At 40.6% G+C, this 26,836-nt stretch overlaps 1 protein-coding gene across 1 annotated transcript in view; it reads left to right on the forward strand.

Annotated features, from left to right (window-relative positions):
• Nucleotides 1-26,836, forward strand: part of rnf213 (ring finger protein 213) — a 97,108-nt gene that overhangs the window by 31,247 nt on the left and 39,025 nt on the right. Inside the window, exons 17-31 of the mRNA XM_031891161.1 lie at nucleotides 51-224; nucleotides 314-460; nucleotides 3,214-3,824; nucleotides 5,048-5,213; nucleotides 5,289-5,506; nucleotides 5,763-5,903; nucleotides 6,543-6,707; nucleotides 8,042-9,191; nucleotides 10,867-11,060; nucleotides 11,163-11,318; nucleotides 13,814-17,356; nucleotides 17,760-17,896; nucleotides 24,123-24,218; nucleotides 24,507-24,634; nucleotides 26,179-26,283. Coding sequence (XP_031747021.1) covers nucleotides 51-224; nucleotides 314-460; nucleotides 3,214-3,824; nucleotides 5,048-5,213; nucleotides 5,289-5,506; nucleotides 5,763-5,903; nucleotides 6,543-6,707; nucleotides 8,042-9,191; nucleotides 10,867-11,060; nucleotides 11,163-11,318; nucleotides 13,814-17,356; nucleotides 17,760-17,896; nucleotides 24,123-24,218; nucleotides 24,507-24,634; nucleotides 26,179-26,283 — 7,131 coding nt within the window. The remainder of the gene's footprint in view (nucleotides 1-50; nucleotides 225-313; nucleotides 461-3,213; nucleotides 3,825-5,047; nucleotides 5,214-5,288; nucleotides 5,507-5,762; nucleotides 5,904-6,542; nucleotides 6,708-8,041; nucleotides 9,192-10,866; nucleotides 11,061-11,162; nucleotides 11,319-13,813; nucleotides 17,357-17,759; nucleotides 17,897-24,122; nucleotides 24,219-24,506; nucleotides 24,635-26,178; nucleotides 26,284-26,836) is intronic.

Below are 26,836 nucleotides of genomic sequence, written 5' to 3' on the forward strand. Positions count from 1 at the left end.
ACAAATAAATCATGTTGTTTAGTTGGACATATTGTTATTTCTTTTGACAGATCCTACCCAACCAATGACCTCTCAGTTTGAAGAAGAGACAGGAAAGCTTGTTTCCCTGTCAGGTTCAGTTGTTACTGACACTGTTCGTAGCCTACTACACGGAGATATTCTATATGACCACCTTACATTGGTTCTGGGCAGTAAGAATCAGTTCTTGGACATATGCAGACTGAGTAAGTCATGAATTTTGTTTAGAACTTTTCCATAAGTATAAATACAGAGCAGCTATAGACTTCCATTGTCCGTCCTTCCTTTCATTTAGGATTAAGCAGAGGAGGCACCACTAAGATGGAGGATGTTAAGAAGGTTCTGGACTGGAGGAACGAAGAACTAAAACAAGTGAATGCGAAGAGAACCTGGTTGGAGAACTTGCTAAATATGTGCCACAACGTCAACAAGTCCATCCGAGGTAACAAAAAAAATAGACTTGAGTGGATTCAAAAAGTGGGTTTTTTTGTCCTGTATATATTAGTGATTGAGGTGAAAAGTCGTTTGGACCCCAACGAAAAACTAAATGACCCCAACCAAAGTCTTGAGTGAAGGTCATTTAGATGAAACTCCAGTGGTACCTGGGAGGGAAAGTATTGTATCCCTTGCTAAGTAAATAATAGAAAACAGTGAGGGGCCCATTTACTAACCATGGGAATTTTTTGTGAAATTTGGATTTCTGGCACCGAAAAAAAAGGTTGAGATAATATCCTGGATTGGGTTCAGGATTCGGCCGAATCCTTCAGGGTGGGTTTGGGGGTTCGGCCAAACCCAAAAAAAGTGGCTTCAGTGCATCCCTCGTCATAACAGCTAACAATCCAAATCTACAACTTGCCGAGATCATGTAGAAGCCAATGGTAGAGGTCCCTTCCCTTTCCTTGAAGATCTTTCTTTTGCCTCGAATCTTTAGAGGTTTCGGATAGTGATGAGCGAATCTGGCGAAAAATTCACGAAACGGCGAAAATGCCGTGCAACAAAAAAAATTGTCACCTGTGGCTATTATTTTGTCACGCGGCTATTGTTTCGTCGGCCGCGGCTATTTTTTTGTCACGCGGCTATTGTTTCGTCGGCCGCGGCTATTATTTTGTCACGCGGCTATTGTATCGTCGGCAGCGGCTATTATTTCGTCACGCGGCTATTGTTTCGTCGTCCGTGGCTATTATTTCGTCGCCCGCGGCTATTGTTTCGTCGCGCGCGGCTATTGTTTCGCCGCCCGTGGCTATTATTTCGTCACGTGGCTATTGTTTCGTCGGCCGCGGCTATTATTTTGTCACGCGGCTATTGTTTCGTCGCCCGCGGCTATTGTTTCGTCGCCCGCGGCTATTGTTTCGTCGCCCGCGGCTATTGTTTTGTCGCCCGCGGCTATTATTACGTCGCGCGCGGCTATTGTTTCGCTGCCCGTGGCTATTATTTCGTCACGTGGCTATTATTTTGTCACGCGGCTATTGTTTCGTCGCCCGCGGCTATTATTTCGTCACGTGGCTATTGTTTCGTCGGCCGCGGCTATTATTTTGTCACGCGGCTATTGTTTCGTCGCCCGCGGCTATTGTTTCGTCGTCCGCGGCTATTGTTTCGTCGCCCGCGGCTATTATTTCATCGCCCGCGGCTATTGTTTCGTCGCCCGCGGCTATTATTTCGTCGCGCGCGGCTATTGTTTCGCTGCCCGTGGCTATTATTTCGTCACGTGGCTATTATTTTGTCACGCGGCTATTGTTTCGTCGTCCGCGGCTATTATTTCGTCACGTGGCTATTGTTTCGTCGGCCGCGGCTATTATTTTGTCACGCGGCTATTGTTTCGTCGCCCGCGACTATTATTTCGTCGCCCGCAGCTATTGTTCCGTCGCCCGCGACTATTATTTTGTCGCTCTCGGCTATTGTTTCGTCGCCCGCGGCTATTATTTCGTCGCGCGCGGCTATTGTTTCGCCGCCCGTGGCTATTATTTCGTCACGTGGCTATTGTTTCGTCGGCCGCGGCTATTATTTTGTCACGCGGCTATTGTTTCGTCACCCGCGACTATTATTTCGTCGCCCGCAGCTATTGTTCCGTCGCCCGCGACTATTATTTTGTCGCTCTCGGCTATTGTTTCGGCGCCCGCGGCTATTGTTCCGTCGTCAGCGACTATTGTTTCGTCGCCCGCGGCTATTGTTTCGTCGCCCGCGGCAATTGTTTCGTCGCCGGTGACAATTTTTGGACGTGCGGCGAATTTTTCTGTGGCTAATTTTTCCGCGGCTAATTTTTCAATCGCGGAAGTTCGCCGCGAATCCATGCCTGGCGAAACGTTTCGCCCATTACTAGTTTCGGATTTTGACGCTGGTTTTTTGTGCGACAATAAAGTAGAGATTTCGGTGCAACAGTTCGAAAAAAATTCCATAGTGGTCGGGTGCGGGTGCAGACTAAGCAGGGTGGAGGGCTGGGGGTGGGCACCTTGGTGACAATGCTACTTGGCCTGGCTCTGATTGTGGGGAGCAGAGCTGAAAGCTGTACCTGAAGAGTTTTAATGCAAATAGTTTAAGCATCACTGGCCCCAGACTGGCGTCTCTAAAGCCTCGGATATTAACCTAAAGTGCCTATTTACTCATTTGTCTATTAAGCATGATAACACGGAGTAGAATTGGGGTATCCCTGGATACTGCCAAGGCCTTCGATGCGGTCCAGTGGCAGTATCTTTGGGAAATAATTACCCGCTACAGATTCAGCCCTAGGTTTAAAGCCTGGTTACAGGCACTAGGTGCCCATCCCTGAGCTAAGATCCTGGTAAATGGTAGGCTGTCCATAAGTATAAACCTGGGGAGAGATACCCATCAAGGTTGCCCACTATCCCCAATGCTTTTTGCTCTAGCCATAGAGCCCCTTGCTATCCAGATGAGAGAGGAACATGAAATAGAGAGTTTAAGACTAGGGAATGTCTCCCAAGTCCAAAGACTTTTGACTTTTTGTGGTGGAGCGGCAAAATACTTCAATTTACCTGATTTCTTTCAAGTCGTGATATGATATGGGCCCTGGCCTCACACTTTCTCTCTCCTTCCTCATCTCCTCCATTCTCTTCTTTCCTCTCCTTTCTTCTTGTTAATGTTAATGTAAATGTTGTTTTTGTTTGAGAAAAGGGACCTTTTCTAAATGAAACCCCTAATCCCGTGCTTTATTTATTTATGTATTCTGCTTTTCCCCAATAGTGAACACTGAAGACATTCAAAAAATTCTTTCTGTGAATCTGGAATCACGAAGGTTAAGTGATTTATTAGCAGTTAAGACAGTGGGTGCTGCTGGACCTCCTCAAGACAAGGCGCCACTGTTTAACAGTCTCAGTTCCCCTTTAATGTCAATGGCCGAGAGTCTCCATACCCATGGACAAAACCATGTTTTCCTCACTTTATGGAACGAGACCATCGATTCCCTCCCATTGGCTCATCACCCTGACCAGAGTTTAGGAAATGAAGATCGGGAACTTGCTCTGTATGAAATGCTGGACTCCGTGTTCACTCCATGTCTTGATAAATACACCAAGATCTACAAGGACATCAAGTCTGAAAAAGTGTCATTTGAAGCTTTGGACAAATTCTTGAACATGTTTAGAAATGGCTACAGAGCCCTGCATAGTCAGCTACAAACCTTATGCCAGTTGGATCCAAAGGATAATGGTTCGTGGGTCAATGGGCGAATAAAGAAGATCGAGCAGTACCATCGGCTTTGTGAGGCCTTCGAATCAGCCCAGATTATTGCTGATGTGAAAAATTACTGGAAACTTTCGGGAGATTTCAAGACCCTGGAGACTCTGCACCAGTTTGTAAGTATAAATTACACACCCATGTAGCATTTATTTAGCACTTAAAGAGACAGTATTCACCCCTTTTCAACATAAGCTGAGTGAATAGGGTTTGTGCTAGCATCATTGTTGCCTGTTGTTCTCTGTTCGGGCACCAACCAGAATGAAACCAGTTTCACTTTAGCACTTCCTGATCCCGCAGAGGTCAAGAGGAGCTGAAACAATCAATTACCAGTCTGCAGAGTAGCCCCTCATAATGAGCTACTAAAATGCTGCTTAGAAAAGGGAAGGGGTTTACTAAAACCTTTGTTTGTTAAATATATATATATTTTTTATTCATCACAAGAGGAGCTGAAACAATCAATTACCAATCTGCAGAGAAGCCCCTGATAATGAGGTGCTCAAATACTGCTTAGAAAAGGGAAGGGGTTTACTAAAACCTGTTTTTGTTACATATTTTTTTTTTCATCAGAAGAGGAGCTGAAACAACCAATTACCAGTCCACAGAGTAGCCCCTGATAATGAGCTGTTCAAATGCTGCTTAGAAAAGGGAAGGGGTTTACTAAAACCTTTGTTTGTTAAATATATATTTTTTTTTATTCATCACAAGAGGAGCTGAAACAATCAATTACAAGTCCACAGAGAAGCCCCTGATAATGAGCTGCTCAAATGCTGCTTAGAAAAGGGAAGGGGTTTACTAAAACCTTTGTTTGTTAAATATCTAATTTTTTTTATTCATCACAAGAGGAGCTGAAACAATCAATTAACAGCCTGCACAGAGGCCCCTGATAATGAGCTGCTCAAATGCTGCTTAGAAAAGGGAAGGGGTTTACTAAAACCTTTGTTTGTTACATATATATATTTTTTTTTTCATCAGAAGAGGAGCTGAAACAATCAATTACCAGTCCGCAGAGAGGCCTCTGATAATGAGCTGCTCAAATGCTGCTTAGAAAAGGGAAGGGGTTTACTAAAACCTTTGTTTGCTAAATATATAATTTTTTTTATTCATCAGAAGAGGAGCTGAAACAATCAATTACCAGTCTGCAGAGAAGCCACTGATAATGAGCTGCTCAAATGCTGCTTAGAAAAGGGAAGGGTTTACTAAAACCTTTGTTTATTAAATATATAATTTTTTTATTCATATAGAACAGGTTCTTATATTGAAACATACAAAAATAAAGATTGTGTTTAAACACGTGTTATGTTAACCTTCAAGGATTTTGTCTGGTTTATTTGCTTTGCAGGGTCTTAGGTTCAACGATTACAAGCAAAGCCCTTTAGCTTTCATCACTGAAGGCATTGTAAAGACAACAGAAGCTCTTCGTGAGATAACGAAAGAACGCGCCGAGGCACTAAAGGAGGTTTTAATGAGAAAGGAATTTATAAAGTGGGTCCAAAACTCACTGAAAGGTAACAACGACCCTTTTTAGATGTTAATTAAATAATATTTTATATATTATTAATATTATTGATGTCCTTGCCCAGATGTCAATGAGCTGAAGGTGTTTGTGGATCTGGCCTCCATTTCTGCTGGTGAGAATGACATGGATGTTGACCGCGTTGCTCAGTTCCATGATGCAGTTTTGGGCTACGCCCCCATTTTGTATGAACTCAAAACAGAATTTGGATTCAGTGAATTAATGTTGTGCTTGCAAAAACTCTGGAAAGCCCTGGAAAGTGACCCAAATCTGCACAAAAAGCTGGTAAGCCTAAAGATAATCCTTGTAGTAATGTTCTAGATCTAGACCTTTCAAGAAGGGTGTCTTTCTTTACAAAGGCACAGTAGCCTAAGCCTCTTTGGGAACAATAAACACACAGTAAGTAAAAGTAACACAGTAAAATATCTATCAAGAATTTGAATTATAATAACAACTGTGATTGCACAATATTTGGGGTTCTTGCACTACTTTTAACTGCCATGGATAGTATTTTGGATGCAAAATATTTTCTACCTCCTAGAGGGACTCTGCCCGTCACCTAGAGTGGCTGAAAACTGTAAAGGAAAGTCATGGATCTGTGGAACTCTCCTCGCTATCTCTGGCTTCTGTTATAAACCAAAGAGGCGTCTACATCATTCAAGAACCCCAAGACAACCAGAAGGTAATAGATAAACTACGGCTCCCACAAACAAAAATCCTGATTTCTCTAGATCAGGGATCCCCAACCTTTTATACCTGTGAGCCACATTCAAATGGAAAATGGGTTGGAGAGCAACACAAGCATAAAAAAGGTTCCTGGTGGTGCCAACGAGAGCAATAATTGGCTATTTAATAGGCCCCATGTGGACTGGCAGCCTACAGAAGGCTCTGTTTGGCATTATATTGGGTTTGTATGCAACCAAAACTTGCCTCCAAGCCAAAAATTCAACAATAAGAATATGCTTTGAGGCCACTGGGAGCAACATCCAAGGGTATGGGGAGCAACATGGTGCTCACGAGCCACTGGTTGGGGAACACTGCTCTAGATAACTAGTTTTCAGTCTTCTCTTTCTAAGGAAGGAGATGATACCCACAACTCACCCATGAAGAATATCATAACTGGAATTAATATTTGTAACCAAAACAGGCTTTGTTTTCATCTTTTATCATTTATTTTTCCTTAGTTCCACAGTTTAAGAAGTACAGCTTAAGACTTGAGAAGATATCACTTGGAGAACATTTAGGAGATAACTGGAGGAAGGTGATGAGAAGAGTATAGAGAATGAAGTTAATTATATCCACTAATATTATTCTTGCACAGATTACCCCAGACAGTGTCCTGAGACTAGAACTGCCCGATGAAGATCAGGAACAGCACCAGGTTCGCACCTATAATCTAGAAGAACTGAAGGAGCTGTTGAGCAAGCTCATGCTTATGTCTGGCAAAGGGGAGCAGGGCAATGCTGAAGTTGAGAAGTTTTCGGAGGTAAAAGGCACCTAAACCATTTTATAAACTGATTAATGAGTCGAGTATTATCACATCTGTCTATGTTGCTCTTACAACCTTGTTGTGTATGTTTGTAATTCAGTCATATTTTCTCCTTTGCTTTGTCCACCCATTACCTAAATATGATTTTCCTTCTCGTAACCTTGTGATAGATTTCCAAATATGCACCTTAGGTACTACCATATGGACACTGAAGGCTACAATGTCATAACACCAACGTTTTTATGTGTAATGTAGTTGAATACAAATGCAAATGGCTGGCACTGCCAACTTCCCCTTGTCATACAACATATATCTGCTGTCTGCCTTTTGTTGCTCTATGTTATTATGGAAGTAAATACGATTGTTTAGTATGAAATTCTATCTTGCATATCTAACTGTGGGTCCTCAAGACAGCCCCTGCTCCAGTTGTCCCATTAAATGTGAATAGTAGACTAAACAGTACCTGTACTTGACCCCAACTAAGATATAATTACCCCTTATTGGGGGCAGAACAGCCCTATTGGGTTTATTTCATGGTTAAATGATTCCCTTTTCTCTGTAATAATAAAACAGTACCTGTACTTGATCCCAACTAAGATATAATTACCCCTTATTGGGGCAGAACAGCCCTATTGGGTTTATTTAATGGTTAAATGATTCCCTTTTCTCTGTAATAATAAAACAGTACCAGTACTTGATCCCAACTAAGATATAATTACCCCTTATTGGGGCAGAACAGCCCTATTGGGTTTATTTAATGGTTAAATGATTCCCTTTTCTCTGTAATAATAAAACAGTACCTGTACTTGATCCCAACTAAGATATAATTACCCCTTATTGGGGCAGAACAGCCCTATTGGGTTTATTTAATGGTTAAATGATTCCCTTTTCTCTGTAATAATAAAACAGTACCTGTACTTGATCCCAACTAAGATATAATTACCCCTTATTGGGGGCAGAACAGCCCTATTGGGTTTATTTCATGGTTAAATGATTCCCTTTTCTCTGTAATAATAAAACAGTACCTGTACTTGATCCCAACTAAGATATAATTACCCCTTATTGGGGCAGAACAGCCCTATTGGGTTTATTTCATGGTTAAATGATTCCCTTTTCTCTGTAATAATAAAACAGTACCTGTACTTGATCCCAACTAAGATATAATTACCCCTTATTGGGGGCAGAACAGCCCTATTGGGTTTATTTCATGGTTAAATGATTCCCTTTTCTCTGTAATAATAAAACAGTACCTGTACTTGATCCCAACTAAGATATAATTACCCCTTATTGGATGCAATTCCACTCTCATTGTTTTTCATTCTATTCTGCAGATGTTCTCCAATGTTCAGAGACTTGTCAAGGCCTACATTGACCTCTGCTTGTCTGGAGACATTCTATTCAAGACATTGGAGGCCACTATTTGTTGTTTAGATGACAGTAACATTGAAATTAGGATGGAATTCAAAGCAACAGCTATTGGGCGGGTAGAAGCATTGGGAAATATTTCTGAACTGCTTCCCAAAATCTGCCAAACAATGGAAGACTTATTAGAAAAAAGGCAAGTTTTTATGGATGAAAAACGGTTTCTCCATTATTTCTTAAATTACTACACAGCAGAGCAGCTGGTCTTCCTTAGCCAGCAGATTCAGAAGCCTGATGTTAGTGAAGAGCTGCTTGTTATGTTATCTTTTATCAAGCCCGAGTGTACAAAAGCTGATACCCAGGATGCTTTATTGGCTGCACGGAGGAAAGGTTCATTAAAGCTTGTGACTTCTAAAAATTCTGCTTTGATTGACTTTAAAAAATCGACTGATGTGCAAGAGAAACTACAGATTGCTTGGAAATACTCCATGGACTGCATGAACAATTTGTTTCCGGGATGCCTGGATATAGATACACTTGGAATGTGCTTAACTGAACTGGCAAAAAAGGAAAGGAGGCCAGTGACCAGAAGTCTCCATCCCAGTCTGAAGCCTGGATGTCCCAATTTGGTACTCTGTGCATCATCAGAGATTCTACCTTCGGCTCTGGCTGTATATATGCAGAATCTAAACCAGCCACTTCCATCTTACGATGAAGTGCTTCTCTGCTCACCTCAAACTACTTACGAGGAGGTGGCATTATTTTTGAGAAGATGCTTCACACCGGGCTACAGCGGGAAGAAGATTTACAGTTTGCTGTATGCAGACGAGCTTAGCTACGATACAGCCTATAGAGCTGAACAGCTGTTTTACCAACTGCAAGCAAGAAACGGCCTCGACTACTACCTTGCCATCATCTGCAACCGGCAGAGAGATCATTCCTATATACCATCTACCTTTAGCCAATACAAAGTGCAAGTTATCCCTCAAAAACATTTTCTGGAAGTTCAAAAATACTTATTGCAGCATTTTACTATCGGACCAAATGAAGTCTCAGCTGCCTCAGTATTTAAAAGAGGTGTGAGTGTCGGAATAGTGACCTCCAAACGGGCAGGAGTTGGTGAGTAAGAACTTTATACATTACAGTATATCCTGCTGTTCTCTATCAACTTATCTATCTACTTCTCATCCAACTAATGATGTGCGAATCTGTCCCAGCGAAGATTCACAAAACACATTGAAGTTAATGGCCATTTGTTTAGTGGTGGCTTTTTTGTGCAAAATACAATGAAGTCAATGGGAGTTTTTTCACTGCAACTTTTTTTGCACAAAATACATTGGGGTCAATGTGTGATTTATAGACACGTTTTATGACAATTTTTGCAAATGGTGAATTCTGCCACAAATCCATGCCTGTTGAAAAATTTAGCTCATTGCTACATACAAACAAATAACCAACAATCTTATATGTTACAACCACCATTTCACCAAACACGGACCTTTTTAAGACTGAAAATTAACTTCATCATAAACTCTGGAAACACCATGAGCTTGGGTCAGGGTCAGCCGTCATTTCTCAGCCTCCTTTTGGTTTGGTTATTTGGTCCTTCTGGACATCTAACCCCACTACTGCTGTTACCCATGCCAATCAAATCCCTAGCTATATTTCTGTAGGCTTCAGACATAGTCTCAAAGAAAAAAGAGACCTGCTTTACAAAAATACAACCTATCCAAATTAAGATGAAAACCTCTAATCACCTGTTGAGTATTTGTTTTTTCTGGGCTATGAAGGAACTGAAACATATTCCGCCACTGACAATGCCCTCTCTCAACTGCCCAGGACCTTACTATAACTATGGAGACATGTGTCTTCTCCAATCTTACACCATAACATTTAACTAACAACTAAATTTTTTATAGTTTTTCGAATTACAAAATTTGAAGACCTTTATGGCTATTTTGCACCTGGTAGAGGTATGAAGAGACAGGGTGGAGAAAGAGGGTAGGACACAGAGGAGAATATTGGTTGGAAAATAGAACAAGAATTAAAAATATGAGAGAGGAAAAAGAAGCAAAAAGAAAATTGGAATATTGATTGGAAGAATGTAAGTCAATGGAGGAGACAGAATTAGTGAGAATATAATCAAACATTGGTAGAAGAGAAAAAGAGTGTTCAGTAAGGCCTTTATCAAAGACTTGTTTTGGGAATAAGGAAAGTAGGAGAGTGTTCAGCAAAGGCCTTTATCAAAGACTTGTTTTGGGAATAAGGAAAGTAGGAGAGTGTTCAGTAAGGCCTTTATCAAAGACTTGTTTTGGGAATAAGGAAAGTAGGAGAGTGTTCAGCAAAGGCCTTTATCAAAGACTTGTTTTGGGAATAAGGAAAGTAGGAGAGTGTTCAGTAAGGCCTTTATCAAAGACTTGTTTTGGGAATAAGAAAAGTAGGAGAGTGTTCAGTAAGGCCTTTATCAAAGACTTGTTTTGGGAATAAGGAAAGTAGGAGAGTGTTCAGTAAGGCCTTTATCAAAGACTTGTTTTGGGAATAAGGAAAGTAGGAGAGTGTTCAGTAAGGCCTTTATCAAAGACTTGTTTTGGGAATAAGGAAAGTTGGAGAGTGTTCAGTAAGGCCTTTATCAAAGACTTGTTTTGGGAATAAGAAAAGTAGGAGAGTGTTCAGTAAGGCCTTTATCAAAGACTTGTTTTGGGACCCCGATGCCCATTGTCAGAAAGAGTGTCTTTTTGGTTTCATTTTTCATGACAGTTGTTTTAACCATTAATGGCTTGTTATTCCTTTTCAGGAAAGTCGCTCTATGTAAAGAGACTATATGAAAAGCTGAAATTGGAATTTCCGAATGAAAAGCCTCTACGCAAAATCATCCGATTGTTTGAGCCCCAAGTGGATGAGAACAAAGTTCTGCAGAAGCTTCTTCCAATTCTAAACAAGGAACACAAAAACATTCCCATAATATTTCATATCGACGTCGCTTCTTCTGTAAGTATCTTGGAGAAAGTAGTAACGTTGTCACTAAAAATGATACGCAGTATGTGCCGGAGGAGGGATTTCAAAAGCCAACTTGTGTAATTCTTTAAACAGGTTAAAAGTGGAATTTCACAATTTCTGTTCAAACTTTTGATTCTCCGATATCTAAAAGATGAGAAGGGGAGAATGTGGAAGCGCCAGGCTTGTCAGCTTTACCTTATTGAGATCTTAGAATCTTCTTGTGAAATTTCTGAGAAACAGAGGAGACCTGTGAGTATCAATGTTTCAATATAATTTGCCTTCTCTAGCAACGCTATCGGCATTTATTTAATGAAACATAAGGATTTTAAAATAATTGGTGAATTGTAAAGGATAATTACAATAATAATTGAACATATTTCTCTAAACAGGTGAGTCTTTAGGGATTATTAATGGGAGAGCCTGGGTTTGGTAAGGAATTCAGACAGAAACTGAAAAGGTGGTCCAGTCAGAAATAGGATGATGAGAGCGGAAGAGTAGTGATGAGTGAATTTTTCATTTTGCCATTGGCGAATTGTTTTGTGACACTTCCGCGAAAATTGGTCACGAAAAAAAAATGTCACATGTTATAAAAAGTTGACAGTCGTGTCAAAATTGTCCCGGGCGCGTCAAATTGGACTCCCGCGTTTAGTGAATCTTTCTGCCAAGCAAAACAGGAGAGATTCACTCATCACTAAGGACGAGAGCTAAAGCAGAATGAGGTTGGGTGAATATAAAAATCTCCAGATGAAAGCTTATAAGTTAAGTCAAAATGAGATGTATTTTTTTCAAATTTGAACTTTTTTTTAATTCTTATGAAGTCCAAGCTTTGCAGCCCTACTGAAAAAAAAAAAAGAGTAGAATGTGTTGAATGTAATGGGCTTATTTATCAATTTTCGAGTTTGTGAATTTCAGTTTGTTTTTCTAAATCTAATAGATTTGTTCTAAATCGAATAAATATCAAAAACTCATTCGAACAAAATGAACTCGAATACCTCAAATTTTCAAGTTTACAAACTGGAAAACTTGAATATCTTGAATTGAGACTATGCCTAGGACAACTCCCGTTGACTTCTATAGAAACTCACAAGCTTTTGAATGATGAAATTTTACATTTGTAAAAATGAAAATCAAACGCGAACGTTGATAAATATTCCCTTAAGTGATAGTACAGGTATCGGACCCCTTATCCGGAAACCCGTTATCCAGAAAGCTCCGAATTACGGAATGCCTGTCTCCCATAGACTCCATTTTAATCAAATAATTCAGAATTTTAAAACTGATTTCCTTTTTCTATGTAGAAATAAAACAGAACCTTGTAATTGATTCCAACTAAGATATAATTAATCCTTATTGGATGCAAAACAATCCTAATGTTTTATTGATTTTTTAGTAGACTTAAGGTATTGAGATCCAAATTACAGAAAGACCCCTTATCCGGAATACCCTTGGTCCCGAGCATTCTGGATAATGGGTCCTATACCTGTAGTTTGATTTTATCTAAAGGAAACTGGGAAGCATTGAATAGATTTGCATAGGGGATCTGGACCAATGGAAACTGAATTTTTATTAACGACAGCTTGATGCCAAGGTAGCCTTGCATGGGACCATTTCTCTCAAACTAATCTACTCTAGAAAAGACATATTGTAAAATGTTTGGGCTGATACAACACACATGCAGAGCGAGAATCAGCCCCCCACTCTAGCGACACCCTTCTTCTTTGCCTGCACCGGGAACCATTTGGCGATAGACATATAAACAGATTTATATTATTTAATTCTAATTCTACCTTCTAAGAGTGACATTTAGGGGCACATTTACTAACCCACGATCGGGCCGAATGCGTCCGATTGCGTTTTTTTCGTAATGATCGGTAATTTTGCGATTTTTGCGGCGTCTTTACGATTTTTGCGTAAAAACACGAGTTTTTCGGCGTCTTTACGATTTTTGCGTAAAAACGCAAGTTTTTCGTAGCCATTACGAAAGTTGCGCAAAGTCGCGATTTTTTCGTAGCATTAAAACTTGCGCGAAACGTCGCGCCTTTTAAGTTTTAACGCTACGAAAAAGGCGCGACTTTGCGCGCAAGTGTTAACGCTACGAAAAAATCGCGACTTTGCGCAACTTTCGGAATGGCTACGAAAAACTCGCGTTTGTACGCAAAAATCGTAAAGACGCCGAAAAACTCGTGTTTTTACGCAAAAATCGTAAAGACGCTGAAAAAATCGCAAAAAATACGAAAAAATCGCAAAATGTTCGTTTCCAATCAGAATTTTTCCAATTCGGATTCGAAATCGTGTCTTAGTAAATCAGCCCCTTAGTGATGAGCAAATTTTTCGTTTCGCAGAGAATTTCCGCATTTTGCCATTGCTGAATTGTTTCGTGAAACTTCCATGAAAATTTGCTGTGGAAAAATTTGTCGCACAGATTTTTTTTTGTCGCATGTCAAATTGGGCACGGCTGCATAAAAAGGGCATAAAATCGGGCATAGCCGCGTCAAATTGGACGCGGTCGTGTACCAAAATAAATTCGCTGCGGGTGACAAAAAAATTAGCCGCGGGTAACAAAAAATAGATGCGGGTGACAAAAAAAATTGTGCAACAAACGTGTTTCGTGAATTTTTCACCATTTTGCGGATTTTATGGCGAAACGGGACAGATTTGCTAATCACTAGTGACATTGCAAAAACTGTGCATTGAAAATATTTATTGCAAGGTTTACTAAAAAAAATATGTGCTTTTGTTGATAGGCACCTCAAGTGATGCAGAACATTTTTATGGACTTTTTCCCTAAAATATCCTGCTGTTCTCCAAATGAGGTGCTGACGAAAATCATGGAAAATCAGACTGGACAAAATGAAGATCCGGGAATGGACAAGAAGGAATTTGAGAGTGAATGTTTTCAGCGGCCTTTTCAGTATTTGATACGTTACCAAGGGAAACAAAGTCTGGATACATTTAAATACACGGAAGGTTCAGTAGAAGGAAATGAGGCAAGATGTTTGCAGTTGTTCCTTTTGCACTGTGGGGTTATGGACCCATCATGGGCAGAACTTCGGAACTTTGCATGGTTCTTAAACCTTCAGTTGAAAGATAGTGAGAATTCTGTGTTCTGCCAGCCGGAAATGGTTGCAGATGGATTCAAAAATTTTGTTGTTGACCTCATGATATTGATGGCAAAAGATTTTGCAACCCCTTCATTACAGATTACAGATGAAAGTCCAGGCAGACAAACTTATGAAGACGACTGTGAAAATAGAGACCTTTCTCCATTCCAGATACGTAAGAAATGGGAGTCGGAGCCACACCCCTACATTTTCTTCAATGATGACCATGTGACCATGACATTTATTGGTTTCCATTTGTGTCTAAACAGCACTGGGAATGTTGATGCTATCAACCCTAGAGATAAAAGCATTATAAAGAAAAATATTATGACGGGACAACTTTACCAAGAGTTACAGATTCAGAGAGTTCCCTTCAATATCGACTTTGATACCCTACCGAGGGAGGAGAAGATTATTATCTTATCCAGAGTTTTGGGAATAAATAAACCACAGGATCCAGATGAAACGTATGAGCTGACTATGGATAACACACTGAAGATTCTGGCTGTTACAATGAGGTTCCGATGTGGAATTCCGGTTGTCATTATGGGAGAAACAGGGTGTGGGAAAACCAGACTCATCAAGTTTCTTTGCAAATTATGGAAAGGGACTCTGAATGCAGAAAATATGAAACTTGTAAAGGTTCATGGTGGTACAAGTGCTGAGAGTATCTACAAAAATGTGCTGGAGACACAAACCATTGCCCTCGCTAACAAACAAAACAAATGTGATACAGTGCTGTTTTTTGATGAAGCAAACACAACTCAAGCCATAAGCAGTATCAAAGAGGTCCTGTGCGACCACACTGCAGATGGCATGCCTTTAATCGACAACTCGGGTCTACAAGTCATCGCTGCATGTAACCCCTACAGGAGGCACACAGAAGAAATGATCACCCGACTGGAATCTGCTGGTTTAGGGTACAGAGTAAAAGCCGACGAAACTAATGAACGACTTGGGTCCATTCCGTTAAGACAGTTAGTTTATCGTGTCCATCCATTGCCTCCGAGTATAATGCCGCTAGTTTGGGATTTTGGCCAACTAAATAATGAAAGTGAAAAGAAATACATTCAACAGATAGTACAGCATTTGGCAAATGAGATCAGAATGGATCAGAGTGATATACAGCTATTGACCAATGTGCTTTCGGCTTCTCAGTTGTATATGAGAAATAGAAGTGATGAATGCAGCTTTGTAAGCCTCCGAGATGTTGAACGTTGTGTAGAAGTGTTTAAATGGTTCTACCGCAATAGTGACCTATTGCAGGTGAATATGGAAAAGATGCCTTCCAAACCACCTAAGAGGTATGAAATACATAGTAAAATTGCATGGTCTCTTGTTCTGGCCATTGGGGTATGTTACCATGCCTCATTAGAGAAGAAAGATGCTTACAGGAGGGCAATTTGCCAATATTTTCCTCAACCGTACAGACAACAAACAAGGATCCTAGAGGCAATAACAGGTATCCAGGACCTCTTCTTGGACTGTGTACACCTAAGAGGCAACATTGCCAAGAATCTTGCTTTGAAGGAAAATCTATTTATGATGGTGATTTGCATTGAACTCAGGATCCCGTTATTTCTTGTTGGGAAACCTGGAAGCTCGAAATCCCTTTCAAAGACCATAGTTGCTGATGCTATGCAAGGCCAAGCATCGCACACAGAACTGTACAAGCATCTTAAGCAAATCCACCTTGTGTCTTTCCAATGTAGTCCTCACTCAACTCCAGAAGGCATAATTGGAACTTTTAGGCACTGTGCCCGTTTCCAGAAAGACAAGAACCTACATGAGTATGCATCTGTGGTGGTGCTAGATGAAATAGGGCTGGCAGAGGATTCTCCCAAAATGCCCTTGAAAACGTTGCACCCGTTGTTGGAAGATGGTTGCATAGATGATGAGACATCACCTTACAAAAAAGTTGGCTTCATAGGAATTTCTAACTGGGCACTAGATCCTGCAAAAATGAATAGAGGCATATTTGTATCCCGTGGAGACCCTGATCAGAATGAGCTCATTGAAAGTGCAAAGGGAATCTGCTCATCTGATGACTTGATCCTCAAGGAAATTAATCTTTTCAAAAGATTTTCCGATGCATATCTAACACTGTGTGAAATGCAAGATAAAGAATTTTTTGGTTTGCGTGATTTTTACAGTTTGATAAAAATGGTGTTTGCCCATCAGAAGCACTCGAAAAACAAGCCAACGCCGCTTGAGATTGCCACGGCAATACTGAGGAATTTCAGTGGGAAGGATGACTTGGATGTCTTGAGTTTTTTTATGTCAAATCAAAAAGCAAACACATATAGGGAGGAAATAAAGATAATGGATTTGGTAATGGAGAACCTAAAAAATGACAGTTATGATGTAGAGTCGCGATACCTGCTGTTGTTAACTAGAAACTACGCAGCACTACAGATTCTCCAGCAAACATTGGCTAAAGAAAACCAACATCCTGAGATTATCTTTGGGTCCAGCTTTCCAAAAGACCAAGAATATACTCAGATCTGCCGAAACATCAACCGTGTTAAAATCTGTATGGAAACAGGACAGACAGTTGTCCTTCTTAATCTCCAAAATCTTTACGAGAGTCTCTACGATGCATTAAATCAATATTATGTCTATCTAGCTGGCCAGAAATATGTTGACTTGGGTCTAGGTACACATCGAGTGAAATGCAGGGTCCACCCACAGTTTAGACTGATAGTCATTGAAGAGAAAGAAATTGTATATAGAGAATTCCCAATTCCTCTTATTAACAGACTTGAGAAACATTATCTGGACCTTAACACAGTTCTAGAGAGGGGGCAAAGAGTAACTGTAAAGGAATTGAATGACTGGGTTCAAGATTTCACTGCAGGAGACAGAGATCAAGTTATTGGGCAGAAACAGGACTATCAACCTGCAGATGTCCTCATTGGTTACCACTCCGACACCTGTGCATCAGTGTTGTTACAAATAACAGGAAAACTGAAAGAAGAATACTGTGATAGTGACCTAGAAGTAGCAGAAGTGAAAGAGGAGGCAAAGGCTGCTTTGCTGAACTGTGCAACACCCGATGCCGTCATTCGACTGGGCAGAAACGAGTTGGTCGATGAGTACTTCAACAAACAGAAGCATGGGTCTCTAGTTGACTTTGTTAAGAGCCACATTCATTCAGGATCCAAACATCAAACTGTATTTACAGAGGTAATATGATTTCAAAATTGCTAATGACCAAGTTAGTCAGTGGTCAGTTATTAAAAAGGACAACTTGCACCTAAAGGGCATATGGTCACTGGTGATATTCCAGCACAGATACTTAAGGGTACTACTATACACCCATAGTCACCCACTTTTATTGACTGACGTGGCAACATAGTTAGTTGTAACCATGTGATCTCCATATGCCAACCACGGAATATCACCAATGTAGGGTTTGTCCCTAAATCATACATAACTATAAATTAATGATGTGGTGAACTTCCTTGGATAACAAGGAAACAGATACAGGTCTTGAAAAAAGGTAAAGAATGAAGTAGAATATGTTTTGTATAATTTTGCCTTTTTCTGTAATACGATATAACGTTTTTATCTCTCTCTGTCTGTGAAGATCACCACATTCTCACGACTTTTGATGTCAACCGACAAAAGGATTTTGGAAGCCGAAACAAAGGACGACGTAGAAAGTGTGGAGGTTCTGTCATTGCAACAGTTTGATACGGAACATTCTTTCCTGAAAAAAATCAAGTAAGGGGTGGCCATTTTAAAAACTGAAGGTATTAACTGAGGTGTTCACAACCTGGGTCGTAAAAACGCAGCACAATTACCTGTAGTATTATTATTATTATCATTAAGTGGAATATAGGCTTTAGGCTTTTTCGGCAAAATGGAATTGCCCATCTGTTCTAGATTCACAAATTCCTTATGATGCTGAAAACGCATGTAGAGCACCAGAAAAACTGATGAATTCCTTATATCTTTCAAGAAAACATAGGGCAGGGGTAGTGCGGGGGGGGGGGGGTAATATCACAGGGGTGTGGTGGTGATGTCACAGGGGCAGGGCTATAGCGTGGCAATCGTAGATTGGCTAATTGCCTCGTCAATCTGTAAAAACTGGGCAGGCAGTTTCGACCTAGACAGCCCACCGGAAAACTGGGCTGCCCTGATCAAAACCGGACAGGTGGCAACCCTAGGTAGAACATTGCTCTGGTGCTCATATCATTCAGGCATATTTTTCAAAATTGTGTTTAAAGCTTTTGTCCCAAGTGAGCATCTATCTATGCACCTTTCAAAATAGTTGCAACAGAGCTTTAAATGAACAGATTCCCACCATGGACCTTGGACATTTCGCCTGGCTTCGTGTGTGAGTTTAATCAGGGGAAGTAGACTATTCACTAGTAGGACTAGGAGTCCTTTACGGGATGAGGTGATCACATTTTCTGTAATAGAATAACATTGCCCAGAACCTTACTCTTGTGTAGTTGGTGACAATTAATGACCTATCATAGTTACATAGTTACATAGTTACATAGTTACATAGGGTTGAAAAAAGACCTGTGTCCATCAAGTTCAACCCATCCAAGTAAACCCAGCACACCTAACCCACACCTACCAATCTATACTCACATACATAAACTATAAATACAACCACTAGTACTAACTGTAGATATTAGTATCACAATAGCCTTGGATATTCTGATTGATCAAGAACTCATCCAGGCCCCTCTTAAAGGCATTAACAGAATCTGCCATTACCACATCACTAGGAAGGGCATTCCATAACCTCACTGCCCTCACCGTGAAAAACCACCTACGCTGCTTCAAATGGAAGCTCCGTTCCTCTAATCTAAAGGGGTGACCTCTGGTGCGTTGATTGTTTTTATGGGAAAAAAGAACATCCCCCAACTGCCTATAATCCCCTCTAATGTACTTGTACAGAGTAATCATGTCCCCTCGCAAGCGCCTCTTTTCCAGAGAAAACAACCCCAACCTCGACAGTCTAACCTCATAGTTTAAATCTTCCATCCCCTTAACCAGTTTAGTTGCACGTCTCTGCACTCTCTCCAGCTCATTAATATCCTTCTTAAGGACTGGAGCCCAAAACTGCACTGCATACTCAAGGTGAGGCCTTACCAGGGACCTATAAAGGGGCAAAATTATGTTCTCATCCCTTGAGTCAATGCCCTTTTTTATACAAGACAGCACTTTATTTGCTTTAGTAGCCACAGAATGACACTGCCTGGAATTAGACAACTTGTTATCAACAAAAACCCCTAGATCCTTCTCCATTAAGGAAACCCCCAACACACTACCATTCAGTAGATAGTTTGCGTTTATATTATTTCTACCAAAGTGCATAACTTTGCACTTATCAACATTGAACCTCATTTTCCAGTTTGCTGCCCAGTTATCTAATTTTGTCAAATCGCTCTGCAAAGCGGCAGCATCCTGCATGGAACTTATAGTTTTGCACAATTTAGTGTCATCAGCAAAAATAGAAACAATACTGTCTATGCCCACCTCCAGGTCATTAATAAACAAGTTAAACAGCAAAGGCCCAAGGACTGACCCCTGCGGTACTCCACTAACCACACTGGTCCAATTAGAAAATGTTCCATTTACAACCACTCTTTGTACTCTATCCTTCAGCCAGTTCTCTATCCAATTACAAATATTATGTTCTAGGCCAATATTCCTTAATTTGATCATTAACCTTCTGTGAGGTACTGTATCAAACGCTTTAGCAAAGTCCAAGTAGATGACATCAACTGCCATTCCAGCATCAAGGTTCCTACTCACCTCCTCATAAAAGGCAACTAAATTAGTCTGGCAAGATCTGTTACGCATAAAACCATGCTGGCACAAACTAATAGTATTGTGAACTGCAATGTATTCAAGTACCCTATCCCTTATTACCCCTTCCAAAAGTTTTCCTACTACTGATGTCAGACTAACAGGCCTATAGTTTTCAGGCTGAGAACGGGATCCCTTTTTAAATAACGGCACCACATTAGCAATCCGCCAGTCTCTCGGCACCATGCCAAACCTCAATGAATCCTGAAAAATTAAGTGAAGAGGTTTGGCAATCACAGCGCTCAGCTCATTTAATACCCTGGGATGAATCCCATCCGGCCCTGGACCTTTGTTTACCTTTACATGTTCAAGTCTCTTTTGAATTTCCTCCCGAGTGACCCATGCGTCAGTAGCTAAATTACTAGAACTGGGCATATTACAAGGGAAGCCTTCATTATCTGGCTCCTCAGATGTATAGACAGATGAAAAATAAGAGTTCAAAATTTCAGCTTTTTCCCCGTTTTCATCAACCAACGTACCCCCCCGTGATAATAAAGTTCCCACCCCTTCTTGCTTCATTTTTTTACTATTCACATAATTAAAAAATAATTTTGGATTCTTTTTACTCCTAGCAGCAATATCCCTTTCCATCTCTATTTTAGCTTGCCTGATAGCTTTTTTGCATGCTTTATTTGCTTCCTTGTACCTGATGAAAGTTTCTGCTGTCCCAGCTAACTTGAATGCCCTAAAAGCACGTTTTTTCTTACCAACCTCGACAATAACACTTTTATTCAGCCATAAAGGTTTTGCTTTGCGATGCCTCTCCTTGCTTACTAGGGGGATATACTGTTGCGTATACCTACAAAGCAATGTTTTAAAGATGTTCCATTTTCCTTCTGTGTCTAACCCCATGAAAAGCCTTTCCCAGTTGACACATTGCAGAGATGCCCTTATACTGGCAAAGTCTGCACGTCTAAAATTGAGTGTTTTAGTTACTCCCTTATAGCGCTGTCTCTGCAGCATTATCTCAAAGGAGACCATGTTGTGATCACTGTTCCCCAAATGCTCACCCACACAAATGTTAGAGATAAGTTCATTATTATTAGAAATCACCAGGTCCAAAATAGCGTCATTCCTAGTGGGTTCTTGAACTGCCTGAAATAAAAAGTTGTCATTTAGCATATTTACAAACCTACTAGCTTTTTCTGACTTAGCCACCCCATTACTCCAGTCAATGTCCGGATAATTAAAGTCCCCCATAACAACAACTTGACCCAGTTTTGAAGCCTCCTCCATTTGCAACAATAGCTGGGCCTCATCCCCCTCATCTATACGGGGTGGTTTATAACATACACCAATGATCATTTTCTTTGTGACCTTCAGCCCTACTGAAATTTCTACCCAAAGAGATTCGACGTTTTCATTGGTAATGTCTTTATTACATGGCTTTAAGTCTGACTTTACGTAAAGACAAACCCCTCCACCCTTTTTAATCTCTCTGTCCCTCCTAAAAAGTGTATACCCATTTAAATTCACAGCCCAGTCGCATTTATCATCCCACCAGGTCTCAGTGATACCTATTAAATCATAATTTTCAATACATGCAATAGCTTGCAGCTCCCCTAATTTACCCGACAAGCTACGCGCATTAGCCAGCATGCAGCGGAGATTATTACTTCTCCCTCTGATGTTTACATTAGCTAAGGGAGAATTAGAGCTAAGGCAATTATGAGACTGCTTTCCTTGTAACGGAAGCTCCTTATCTGATAAACTATATGCCCCCCTCACTCCTCCCCCACAACCCTTTGCTAGTCCCCCTACCCCGTCTACACTAATTTTCCCATGGAATTCTAGCTCACCCACCCCCCCCTTGTCTAGTTTAAACACTCCTCCAACCTCTTAACCATTCTCTCCCCTAGCACAGCAGACCCCCTTCCATTGAGGTGCAATCCGTCAGGGCTGTATAGATTGTACCCCAAGGAAAAGTCAGCCCAGTGCTCTAGGAACCCAAACCCTTCCTTCCTACACCAAGACTTTAGCCACGCATTTAGCTCCCTAAGCTCCCGCTGTCTCCCTAAACTTGCACGCGGCACCGGCAAAATTTCCGAAAAAATGACATTGGAGGACCTTTGCCTAATCTTAGAGCCTAGATCCCTGAACTCACTCTTTAAAGTCCCCCACCTACCGTTCATTTTGTCGTTAGTACCGATATGTACCAAGACAGCCGGGTCTTGCCCAGCCCCTCCCAATAATGTGTCAACCCGATCAACCACATGCCGAACCCTGGCACCAGGAAGACAGCAAACTGTCCGGTTGAAGCGATCCGCTTGACAGATTACCCTGTCCACTTTCCTAATGATCGAATCCCCTATAACCACCATCTGTTTAGGCCTAGCTCTGCTCTCCTCCCCACCACTACTAGTGAAACTGGTCTCCCGGCTGTTAGAGAGATCAGCCTCACCTAGAACCGCCAATCCAGAGTTCACACTCCCATCTTCTTCACACAATCTGGCAAATCTGTTGGGATGCGCAAACCCTGGAGCAGCCTCCCTTTTCCTTTTCCCCACACTAGATTTTCTAACTGTCACCCAGCTTACTGCCCTATCATCCTTTTGCTGCTCCCCTCCCCCCCTACTATCTGACCCCACTAGTTCTTGTTCAGTTAACAAGAGACCCCTCTCAAGATTGTTGATTGAACGCAGTGTTGCGACGTGTTCCTCTAGGACTCTAACGCGAGCCTCTAAAGTGGCAATTCGCTCACATCCACAACAGAGGTATGCACTTTGGAACTGTTGTTCCACAACTGCATACATGTGGCAGGCTGTGCACTGTGTCAGACCTTCAATGTTGCTACCACTCATTCTCCCAGTTACAAGAACAGTTAAACAAAAATAGGTGTAAGGACTTGTAGTAAATACCTTGTTTTACCTTATTTTTAACTCCCTTAGTGTTTAACTCCTGAGTTTATAACTCCACTTACAGAGTCCCACTTAAAGAGCAATCACTTACAGAGCACCTACCACCAGAGCAAGCTCCACTGGAGTGCCTGTGGTTCTATTTATGCAGTCTGTAAAGGTGAACTAATCAAACCCCACCCTCCTCAAGCTGAGGGTAATTACAAGGGAATGTAACCTGCTGTAAGCCTATGGATCCCACAAACTTTGTAAATTAGCTCCAAAAACAACAATTACTTATGAAAAAAATAAATAAAACCCAACAGTAAAAAAACACAATGGTTTTGATAAAGTTAGTAAAGAATACTTATCCCTTTTTAGTTGAAATGAAAGCAAGTTGATTCAACCAGCCACCAGCCTGTTAGTAAGCAGCTCACTGGACTGCCTGTGGTTCTATTTATGCAGTCTGTAAAGGTGAACTAATCAAACCCCACCCTCCTCAAGCTGAGGTAATTACAAGGGAATGTAACCTGCTGTAAGCCTATGGATCCCACAAACTTTGTAAATTAGCTCCAAAAACAACAATTACTTATGAAAAAAATAAATAAAACCCAACAGTAAAAAAACACAATGGTTTTGATAAAGTTAGTAAAGAATACTTATCCCTTTTTAGTTGAAATGAAAGCAAGTTGATTCAACCAGCCACCAGCCTGTTAGTAAGCCTATCGGTCTTGCTTGAGTCATCAAGTACACCCAGAAGATAGGAACTACCTGTGGAAGATCAAACATGGTGGCTAATAAGTCTATTGCCTGGGACCAAAAGCTCAGCACAGTGGGGCCAGCCTATATCATGTGGTGAACGTTGGCTGATGGCGACCCACACCTGGGACAGTTATCAGTTGGGCGTTTCCCCATAGCCTTGAGTTTCAGAGGGGTTACGTACTGCTGATATCAAAACTTGACCAATAAGGCCATAACCTGACCAATGATGCAGTGTCTCACCAGGACCTCTGCATAAAGGCTACCATGTCAAATAAATAAAAGTCCCCGGAGTCACACTTTTGAAAGTTTTCAGATAATTTGATCTTAGCACAATCAAGTCCAATGCAGAAAAGAGTTGCATGAAAGTTTGTACCATGTGCTTAGGACCATCCAGTCCTTCTTCAGGAAAATATGTTGTGCGAGTTTTCAAATGTTATTTATTTCGAACATGATTGGTTGAAAGTTATTTCTTGTTCTTAATGATTATCCCGATGTTTAATATGTTTTTAAATGAATATAAACAGGAGTTTTCTCAACGGATCCACTGGCAATAAAATACTGATCATACAGACAGACTTCGAGGATGGATCTCAAGGAGCCCATTTAGTTGCTTCAGCCAAGTAAGTTGATTTAATATTATATACCCTAAATATATAGATAAACTTCATTTAAAGACCAACAAATCCAGTAAGGAATCTAGTTGCCATAAGTTTAATGCTTAGTACACATGAAGATTTGCCACAATCCATTGTCCATTGCAACTAAATCTATTGTGGATTATCGACACCATCACAAGGCAAAAACTTTATTCGGCCCAGAATTCTTACCTAAAGTTATTTATTCCTTAAGGATTTCCATGTTTTGGTATTTTATCAACCACTGTATACGTTTTGTAACCTTTTTCTAAGGTACTGCACTGTAAATGAAATAAACAGCTTCAAGAAAGCCAACCTTGAGAAGACTTCAACCTTCGTCTACTTTATAACTAAACTTCCCAGGGTACAAGGGGGGTCATCCTATGTGGGATTCCATGGAGGTAAGATGTTTATGCTTAACTGGGTCAAGTAGAAAGTATAAACAATGGGTACTGCCTGCTCTGCTTTACCAAAACGGTAGTAATGCGCTATAGATGCCTAATGTATCTCCACAATAAACCCTTTTTATTGAATTTTAAACAGTTTATACAGTTTATCAAGACGAATTTTAGTTGATGGGCAACAAATCACCTACATGACAAAACAACACAACAATCCATGCATACAGATGCAGCCAGCAAGTTTTTACATGTTGTCTTACCATGTCCAGACACCACTTTTTGAGTATTAAAGTCTGCCTGTAGATGGCGCTAGAGTGCTAGATCATGCCAGCAAAACACAATAGAAAACACAATAGGCCATCATTCCTTTTATTGAATTTTAAAATCACCATAGTTTATCAAGACAGATTTTAGTTGATGGGTAGCGATGAGCAAATCTGTCCTGTTTTGCTTTGCCTAAAAATTTACAAAACGGAAAAATTTCCGAAATATGTTTGTCACGCGATTTTTTTGTTGCCTGCGCCCATTTTGACACAGCTGTGCCCTTTTTGACGCAACCATGCCCTTTTTTATGCGACCACACCTATTTTGCCTTGACCACGACTTTTTTTGACACGCACCAAATTTTCGGAAGTTTCGCAAAACAATTCGCTGCGAATCTATGCCTTCCGAAAAAAATTCCCTCATCACTATTGATGGGCAACAAACCACCTATATGATAAATTAACACAACAATCCATATATACAGATGCAGCCAGCAAGTGTTCACATTTTGTCTCACCATGTCCAGACACCATTTATGAGTGTTGAATTATGCCTGTAGATTATGCTAGAGTGCAAAAACTTGCTGGCAAAACACAATAGAATACACCATAGACCATAATTCCTTTTTACTGAATTTTAAAATCACCATACAGTTTATCAAGATAGATTTTAGGTGATGGGCATCAAACCACCTATATGATAAATCAACACAACAATCCATGTATACAGATGCAGCCAGCAAGTTTTCACATTTTGTCTTAGCGTGTCTAGACACCATTTATGAGTGTTAAATCCTGCCTGTAGATGGCGTAAGAGTGTAAAAATGTGCCAGCAAAACACATTAGAAAACACCATAGACCATAATTCCTTTTTACTGAATTTTAAAATCACCATACAGTTTATCAAGATAGATTTTAGTTGATCGGCAGCAAACAACCTATATGATAAATCAACACAACAATCCATGTATACAGATGCAGCCAGCAAGTTTTCACATTTTGTCTCACCATGTCCAGAAACCATTTTTGAGTGTTAAATCCTGCCTCTAGAGTTCAAAGACTTGCCAGAAAAACACAATAGAAAACACCATAGACCACGTGACACTGGATGGTCACGTGTTAACTGTAAGAGGTATATGAAAACAATGAATTAACAAGTAGTTAACCAACCATGTCTTACCCAACATCTTTACTTTAATAATCTAATTTTATATAGAACTGAAACTTCTATTTTTGTCTATTAAAGTTTTGGCACCTGTTGCATGGTCTGTATTGTTGCAGGACTTTGGCAATCTGTTCATATTGATGACTTAAGGGAACCAAGTGACAAGTTGCCAGATGTTACTGCCCTTCAAAATACAACAATAAGCCAGTTATTCTATGGAGGTGAGTTGGAGACATATGGCACCTTTCTGAATAAACTTTTATCCAGTATTATGCCTTATGAAGCAGGTATGTGGATAGAGAAAGGTATGTGCCACTATCTGTTGACCCTATGATAGTGGGACACTGGTATTCAAACCCCCAGGTGCACTTTCCAAGTAAAAGAATTTTAATTTGTTAATACAATATCCAAACAAATGGATCCATTCTTCACTACTAAAGCTTACCATACATGCACCGATATTATTGAACAAAATGAAGTTTCGTACAATATGTGGTGCATCTATGGTGGATTGACGAGGTGACCAATATTGCAGAAGCCTTGGATATCGGTTGTCTCATCGATCGGGTGGGACAAAAGGTTTTGATTGGGCGCCGGTGAAGGCGCCTGAGAAAAGGCAAGCGTTTAGGGCTGAATCATCAGATAGGGGTATTATTCCTATTGTTTCTACCTCCATATCTGACGATTCGGCTCTGAACCTTAGCGGCCTGAGGCAGGAGTGGAAAACAGTTAAACTTAAGGTAACCAAAGCCTTAATTGGGTAATTTGATGTTT

The sequence above is a fragment of the Xenopus tropicalis genome, chromosome 8, assembly GCF_000004195.4.
Source record: "Xenopus tropicalis strain Nigerian chromosome 8, UCB_Xtro_10.0, whole genome shotgun sequence".
Classification (NCBI taxonomy): domain Eukaryota; kingdom Metazoa; phylum Chordata; class Amphibia; order Anura; family Pipidae; genus Xenopus; species Xenopus tropicalis.